This window comes from Monodelphis domestica, chromosome 2 (assembly GCF_027887165.1).
Source record: "Monodelphis domestica isolate mMonDom1 chromosome 2, mMonDom1.pri, whole genome shotgun sequence".
Classification (NCBI taxonomy): Eukaryota; Metazoa; Chordata; class Mammalia; order Didelphimorphia; family Didelphidae; genus Monodelphis; species Monodelphis domestica.
Genome location: NC_077228.1, coordinates 200,663,532 through 200,672,053, shown reverse-complemented (window position 1 = coordinate 200,672,053; position 8,522 = coordinate 200,663,532). Strand labels below are relative to the sequence as shown.

The window sequence follows — 8,522 nt, the reverse complement described above, 5'->3', positions numbered from 1 at the left end:
CTTGGGGCTTCTCCCTAGCCCCACTACCTTGGTTAGCCATTTTTCCCATTGTTAAAGCTGAAATGACAGAGGAAAAAAAGTTTGATCTTCTAAGTATATCAATTTATTAAGCAATGCATCCTGATCGCTCAACAAATCAGGACCAAGCCCCTTCCTTAGTGTAGGACAGTTGGATTTCACTTGAATTATTCTTGTAGTGGCAGGGATCTATTGTGGGATGTTTGGGGTGCCCTTTGAAATAAAGAGGACCCAGAGGACATTTTCTAGGGTCTCTAAAGGGATTGCCTTTAGTATAATTTTCCTTAGAGGAATTTTGATGGGCCTTGTATAGAAAAAGACAATAGAGAAAATTTTGTCCAGATTCCAGTTGGATGGTCTTATGCACTCTGGGAAGCCTGGAAGGAAGTGTTTTCACCCAGGACAACTGATTTCTTATAGGAAGGGAAAATGCCTTAGAGTAGAGAGACAGAGTGTCTTGTTCATGGAACAGGCAGAAGGCCAGTGTCCCTGGAGCAAAGAATATGTGACAGGGAATAAAGTGTAAGGAAGTAAGAAGGAAAATAAGATCTGAGTAAGGGAATGTCCAAAGGTCCACATTTATTGGGAATGGTTTATTTGGTAATAAAGAGGCTATCCATTCTACTCTAAGTTCCTTCTCTTTGGCCCAACACCCCCATTGTCTGGGGTGCTAGTTGGGAAGCTTGGTTCCTAGTACTGGATCTGCTGTCATTTATTCTGCAACCCTGAGTCAATCACTTATCTTCCCTAGGCCTCAATTTCTCCACCTCAGAAATGGTATTATCAGTGTAATCTGCAATACAGTGATATTGTCAGAGTGGGGAAAATGGGTCCTTCAGAAAGTGAGACCAAAGGACAACCAGTAGGCAACTCATTTACACTATGCCAGAGATGGTGAAGGTCCCTAGTATGTTGGGTATACCCTTTTTATGGTAATCTTATGGGAGGACATGGACCAGGGTTGCATAAAGGTAGGCAGAAATGGTTATATTAAGACCGTAACCACCAGAAGGAATATTTATATCTGTGAGAACCACTAAGCCATTGGAGGAATAGTTATTTCTAATCTATATCTCTAAACAGCTGGTCACAGTTTCCTCATCTGTAAGATAAGGGGTCACTTCTAGTTCTAAGATTCACTTCCAGAACCTTGAGAGCAACATGCTTTCTTGGTCTTTTCATTTCCCAGATTGGCTAGCATGGAAGGCTTGTGAGGTGGTGGAGAATCAGAAGAGCCTACATTCTATTACCAAAGGGGGTAAAACAGGAAAACTCCAGCAACATAATGTAGGGTAGGGAGAGATCAAAGTGTTCAGGGAGAAACACTTTGAAAAACTCATACTGTATACTCTTTGATCCAATGATACCGGCCTCTTGACTCCCTGGTTATTCTCATCTCTTGGCTCCCAAGCATTTTCTTTGGCTGTCCTCCATTCCTGGGATATTCTCTCTCTTCTCCAGACTACTGACCTCCCCAGCTTCTTTTAAGTCCCATCGAAAATCCTATCTTCTACAGGAAGGCTTCTAACCTCTCTTAATTCCAAGGCCTTCTCTCTGTTAATTATTTTCTATTTATCCTATATATCTTGCTGTGTATATATATATCTTTTGCATGTTATCTCCCTCATCATTAGATTGTGAACAACTTGAAGGAAAAGACTGGCTGCCACCTTCTGTATCCCTAGCATTTAGTGATATCTGGCAAATAGTAGGAACTTTTAATATTTATTGTTAATAAACATTACTAATGTTTTTTAGTGATATAATGAATAGAGTGCTAGTCTAGTCAAGAAGACTTGCTTTCCTGAGTTCAAATCTAGCCTCAAGACATTACCTATCTGACCATGGACAAGTCACATCCCTATTTGCCTCAGTTTCCTAATCTGTACAATGACCTGGAAATGGCAAACTGCTCTAGTATCTTTGCCAAGAAAACTCAAAATGGGGTCAAGAAGAGCTGGACAGGACAGAAATGACTGAATAAGAAAATATTTATTGGGGTTTACTAGGTGGTTTAGTGGATTGAGAGCCAGACCTACAGAAGGAAGGTCCTGGATTCAAATCCGACCTCAGATACTTCCTAGCTGTGTGACCCTGGGCAAATCACTTAAGCCCCATTGCCTAGCCCTTACCACTATCCTGCCTTGGAACCAATACACAGTAGTGATTCTAAGATGAAAGGTCAGGGTTTAAAGAAAAAGTTTATAGACTGATTTTAGAGTCAAATGACAAATGACATTCTAGTTCTACCCCTGCCACTGACTGTGACCTTGGACAAGTCACTTCTCTAGGTTTCACCTGTGAAATGAAAGCTTTGGACTAGAAAATCTCCAGAATCCAGTCACTCTAAAATGTTCTGGTTCTGTTTAAAAGGAACTTTTGGTAAAAACAAATTATTCCTTAAGAGATCATTCAATTTGAGCAACACAGTGGAAGTACCAGACCTGTTGCTTATACCTATGCTTCTTTTTTATTTAAACCCTTACCTTCCGTCTTGTGTATTGGCTCCAAGGCAGAAGAGTGGTAAGGGCTAGGCAATGGGGGTCAAGTGACTTGCCCAGGGTCACACAGCTGGGGAGTGTCTGAGGCCAGATTTGAACCTAGGACCTCCCATCTCTAGGATACCTATGCTTCTTACTCTAGATCTAGGGTTCAAGCCACTACACCATACCCCAAGTTCAGAATGTGACCAGATTGTCAAAGTAGGATTCAGCTATGTCATTCCATCCTCTGAAGTAAGCCCTCACAATTCTATATATCATCCCTTCCCTCTCAATGCCTTTTTCAGTCTCCCCATTATGATTTTTCTTTATTTCTTCATTACCTATTAAGTCAGAGACCAACAGCTGCTAAAAGGATTAAATTACCTATTCACACCCCATCATGACATCATTCTCCCAAATTAGCTAAGGGGGAAAAGGGGCAAAGAAAGCTTTCAGAGCTTTTTAGAGCTGACAAAGATCTTAAGATCATTTAATCCAACAGGTAGCCAAGAGGGCCCAGAGAGAGGAGGTAATTTATCCAAAAATCACACCATAGTGGCAAATTTGATCCCACATCTTCTGGTGATAAAACCAATGGCTTTCTGAGGCATCTTCAAGCGGCTACATTAGGAAAAATAAGACAGAAAGGACTAGAGCAACTTGGTTCTTCACTTCAACCTGGAGATAGGAAGTACTGTGTTTACTAGACCCCGGACTTGGAGCTTGCTCTATCGGCAAAAACTTTGTGGACCACAATGTCCCCACAAGTATTATAAGGATGACACCTGGGGTATTATGAGGTTGAAATAAGTAAATAGAAAGAATAGAATGAACCTCTAGTCCAAGTCTCTCATTTTACAAAAAGGAAACTGAGGCCCAGGAAGTTGAAGTGCTCATAGTCAAAAGCTGGGATTCCAGTCCTCCCACAATAGAGCCTATGTTCACAGCCACTGTGCTTCTCTGTTCTTTTTGCTATAAGAAGGCAGCAAAGTGATGCTTCTAGCAAGAGGTGTCTGCCTGGGAGCCAAGCATGATATCCTGTTGCCTCCACTCAGGTGGTACAGTGGAGTAATAAAGAGCCAGGCCTGGGGTCAGGAAGACTTGTTCAAATCTGACCTTAGACAAGCAACCCTGGGCAAGTCACTTCATCTTATTGGCCTCAATTTCCTCATCTGTCAAATAAGCTAGTAAAAGAAATGGCAAACAGTTCCAGTATCTTTGCCAAGAAAACCCCCAAAAGGGGTCACAAAGAGTTGGAGATGACTGGACAACAAAATCTCCACCCATCCTCCCTCCCTCCCCAACCAGGATCCCAAAGGGAAAAGCACCTGGGCTTAGACATATGAGTTTAGAGAAACACGGTGTTTAATGTTAAAGCTCAGCACACTCCAGCAAGGGGCTCAGGGCTGGACTCAAAGCAGCAGAATGGAGGCAGGAGACCTTCCACAGAACCTCATAAGGCGAACAGGATGAGGAAGGCTACCATCAAACAGAAGAGCCCCATGGCTTCGGACAGGGCGAAGCCCAGGATGGCGTAGGAGAAGAGCTGCTGCTTGAGGGATGGGTTCCTGCAAGGACACAGAATAAGAGAACAGATGCCACTTATGCTTGAAGGTAGGGCTGTAGACTAGTGGGGAAGGGAGATATGGATTCCTATAAGGCATGAAATGAGAGGGCACTTCCTTGGACAAATTATCCTGATGGGAGAAGAGCAAGCCATCATAAGTCATTCCCCTCTCATTGTAGCAAATGGGTATTAACTTAACAAGGCTGAGAAATGCAAGATGATTTGTGGTATGGGTTAGATATTGCCCCACAAAACATTCCATCAAAAATAATTGGAAAAACTGGGAGTTACTATAACTCAACTTAGAGAGGTTATTGAGGAGACCCATTTTCTCTGCTTCCCTTCTTAATGAAAAGCTAGCAGGGTTAAGGTATAGACCTTAAGGACAAAGATTTTCAGTGCCACCCCTACCCTACCTACCTGGCATAGCCGATGATTAAACTGCCAAACACTGTCCCGATACCTGCCCCTGAGCCAGCCACCCCAACTGTGGCAGCCCCAGCCCCAATGAACTTGGCAGCTGTGTCAACATCTCGGGAAATAGCACTGGTCTGAAACTCCCGACGGGCCACCTGCAGTGGGGAACTGCTAGAAGTAGGCTGTGAAGTAAAAGGACAGGTAGATTGGTAAGTCACAGTGCTGGGTAGTAGATTCTCCCAAACTGAGTATAAAGCTGGACTCCTGTTGGCAATTTGTTCTAAGTACAGTGATAAAAGCCCAAAGGAAACTATGCTCTCATTTAAAAAGGATGCCAAGAACTATAGGATACAGGACAACTCCTTTCTTTTCTTTTCTTAAAAAAAACCCTTACCTTCTGTCTTGGAGTCAATACTGTGTATTGGCTCCAAGGCAGAAAAGTGGTAAGGGCTAGGCAATGGGGGTCAAGTGACTTGCCCAGGGTCACACAGCTAGGAAGTATCTGAGGCCATATTTGAACCCAGGACCTCCCATCTCTAGGCCTGGTTCTCAATCCACTGAGCTACCCAGGTGCCCCCAGGACAGCTCCTTTCTTAGGAAAACTCACATACAATAGCCATACCAGGTCACTGAAGAACCTGGAGCCACAAATCATTCTTTCCAACTGGACTCTTTATCCCTCTCAAATCCCAATATATCAATTCAACAACTTGTTTCCAGTTCTGGTGAAGAAAACCTTTATTTTCTTACCTGTTCCAAATGGATCTCTGATCTATTCAGGACAGATGCAGATAAAGGCCTGATCACACCCCTGGTACAGCATCGGATCTGCAAAATCCAATAAAAATATATGGTTAAAAAAAAAAAGTTCAACCAATAAACTTCCCAATCACTGAGCCCTAATGTCAAGGTTCAGCTTATCATGAGTGTGCAATTGCCAGAATGCCTACATGGCCAATTAACTCATTCCCTTACTCATTAGCAAGTACCACATCTTTTCACCAGCTCAGAAAGACACACTATGCCCTAGAGTCCTTGGCCTATTAATCAATAATGCCCTTTTGCCACTCAGGATAATGGGCACAGACTTGTCTACTATTCTAGGGTGGGAAAAGGAGGCTAGTCAGTTACAGAAAACATTAATATTCAGATCATCTTGAAAGTCTCAATAATGGAAGAACCCAGTTCTGCTAAAACATAGTGCCCCACCCCCAGGACAGAAGAGTCATTCATCTGGTAACCTCACTCAGGAAAGAATTCAAGAGTCTAAGGAGAGTGACCTTTGCTTTACAGTCTCTTTCCTTCCATTCTCTGAGGGCAATGGGTCCCTGAGCTCCTGATAAAAGTGCCAAGTCAGTGACTTTCTGACACATTCAAAGCCAAAGAGAAATTCACTTTAAATCGAATTATCCAAGCTACTGCTTGCCTCTACTTACTTAGTAATCAAAAGTTGGCTGTTCTATATTTTACCTGTACTTTCTGGGAATCTTATATAGAACCCTGGTATCCAATCTCTTCAATTCATCACTTTTACATGGATAGTATTGCAACCTTGGTGATATAAAGCTCCCAAAAGACAATGCTTACCAGGGCTGGAGAAATGAGGAGAGCCCCCGTGGTCTGCATTCTGCTCTATATACTAATGGGGAAAAAAATTAAGATAAGAACACTGGTCTTCTGTATATTGGTTTCAGTAGCAGGTTTCCCCTCTTTCCCTTCACCCATGTCCCCTGTTCTTCCTTTGGAAGGAGGAACTACATAACTGCCCTCCATCTGTGCCCTTTCGCCCTTCTACATGAAATGAAAGAGTCGGAATTAGAGGTCAGTGGAACAATCCAGGCATCCCTTCTCCCCAACTTCCTGCTGCTATGATGAGGTGATCGAGGGGTAGCTGAGTGGCAAGGAAAGCAGTCCCCCTACTAACCTCCTCTGACAAGGGGGCGTCCCAGGCAGCCAGTGCTGTTCATAGAACAAAAGCTTCATGGGCCCACCAAATGGAAGCCTCTCACTTTAAAGAGGAGAAAAGTGAGGCCCAGGGGACTGAGAGGACTTGTCCCCAAGTAGTAGAGCAAGACTAAAGTAAGGTTCAAGTCTAGAGGTCTAGAGCTGGCCAGAGGAGACCTTAGAGGTCATCTAGACGAATCCAACTTGCTCATTTTGGAGAAGACCAGAGAGGCTACGCGTCCAGCCCAAGGTCACACAGCAGTTAACGAGCATATGTGAGAATCCAAACCAGTTTCTCCGGCTTCCGAATCCAGAGCTTTAGGCACTATATCACACTGCCCAAAGAGGAGAGACTGTCCCATAGCAGAGGCAGCGTAAACCCATGCTGTGCCAGCCGCCTGCCCCCTTCCCCTCGCTCCACTCGAACTAGTGAATCTCGCCTCTGCCCACCTCGGCCCCGGAGGCCATGGCACCCACTGCCCCATGGTCCCCGCTCCACACCCCGGAACCCCGCGGGCGGCATGCCTGGGGCACGGCCGGACCCAGGCTGCCGCCTGCACGCTGCCCTCCAGTCCTGATGACCTGCGCCCCGCGCTCCTTCCTGCTGCCCCGCTTCCCCAGACCCGGCCCGTCGCCGCCGCTGCTTGCTCCGCTCAAGGTGACTCACCTCGGGGCTTCAGAGCTCCTCTGCCCCACAATCTCTCTCCCCCGCCCACGTGTCCCGGGGTCCCTCCGCTCTCATTGGTTGCTGCTGCAGCCCACCCCTTCTCCACGGGGAGCCGTCAACCGACACGGTGTACCCATTGGTTCCTCGCCGGGCGTCTTCTACGCCCTTTATTGGATCCTTCCAGCGAGTCCCGCCTCTCTGCGGTCCTCTAGGACTCAGCTTCCGATTGGTGGAGCCTTCGAAATGCTACGACCATAGAGTCAGAAGGACCCCGGGGGTTCTATAACCTCCTGCACAAAATGGCTGCCAAGGTGGGAGCTGAGAACAAGACGTGAGAAGGCCTTTACGTAGGGACGTCACTTGTCCTTGGAAAGGAGGCTTCCCGTCAGACCTCCGTGGGCGTATTGCATCTTGGGATCTGTAGTCGGTTTATAGGCCCTAAATCAGGCTGGAAGCTGAACTTGGAGTCAAATGAACACTAACATTACGTGCTGAAAAGGTTCCAGGAGGATTACGTGTGGCAAAACGGATATATTGCCATCTTCGGGGGGGGGGGGGGGGCAAAAAGATCTGTGTTCAAGTGCTTTCCGTGCTACCTTTGTGAACCTGAAAAGCAGTTAATCTCTCCTTTTAGATCAGAATTATTTTTTATCACATATCCCTCTTAGCAAAAACTTTTTGAACATGTACCTTCAATATATGTGTATTTAGTTGTAATTATTCACATGCACTAGTGCACTTTTTATGCTCCAAAACTTACCTTTTAAAAAGGATGAGATAAAGAAATAATGTTTTATGGCAGCTGTGGGAATAGGGGTGGGGGTGAGGGTGGGGGTGGGGAGGGGGTCTATGTATTGAAAGCCAGACCTAGAGACAGGAGGTTGTGAGCTCAAATTTGTTCTCAGAGACTTCCTAGCTGGGTGACCCTAGGCAAGTCACTTAATCCCTATTGCCTAGCTCTTATCTGCTCTTCTACCTCTGAACTGATACTTGGTATTGTTTGTAAGACAGAAGGTAAGGGTTTTAAAAAAGAAAAGAAAAGAAATAATGTGTGATTCTAGACTCAGGAGAGAGCTACTAGACATAGAGCAGTGCCTTGGGAAAATCTATTGGAGGATGAATGGAGATGAGGCAGCTGGAGACAATAACAACAATCCTAGTAAGAAGTGATGAGGACCTGAGCTAAGGTGGCAAAGCCTACATGAGAGAAAACATATCTGAGAGATACCCTGAGGAAAGAAATGAGATTTGGCAATTTATTGGGATTGTACAGTGAGAAAGAGTGAGGGGGTCCAATATGACAACCCAGGTTGACCTGGATGCCTGGAAAGTTAGTTCCAAAAGGGAAATTTAAACTAGGGATGGGTTTGGGGGTGAATGAGAAAAATGATTCAGATTTCCACCCATCCATGCCTGCTCCTTGGGT

The 8,522-nt window shown here is 45.1% G+C and overlaps 1 protein-coding gene across 6 annotated transcripts; it reads right to left on the bottom strand.

Moving 5' to 3' along the window:
- Nucleotides 1–3,848: 3,848 nt before the first annotated feature.
- ATP5MC1 (ATP synthase membrane subunit c locus 1) lies at nucleotides 3,849–8,136 on the bottom strand. Of its 6 annotated transcripts, none has more exons than XM_001367248.5 (5): nucleotides 7,097–8,136; nucleotides 6,073–6,124; nucleotides 5,236–5,313; nucleotides 4,489–4,667; nucleotides 3,849–4,069 (listed from the first exon to the last, which is right to left on the bottom strand). In XM_001367248.5, the coding sequence occupies exons 2-5, from the start codon at nucleotides 6,109–6,111 to the stop codon at nucleotides 3,955–3,957; spliced, it is 411 nt and encodes a 136-aa protein (XP_001367285.1). In that variant the 5' UTR covers nucleotides 6,112–6,124; nucleotides 7,097–8,136; the 3' UTR covers nucleotides 3,849–3,954. The 6 variants fall into 6 exon arrangements, with proteins under 6 accessions (XP_001367285.1, XP_007482433.1, XP_056672852.1 ...); XM_007482371.2 differs by having other exon boundaries at nucleotides 7,012–7,116; XM_056816874.1 differs by having other exon boundaries at nucleotides 6,972–7,109.
- Nucleotides 8,137–8,522: the final 386 nt, after the last annotated feature.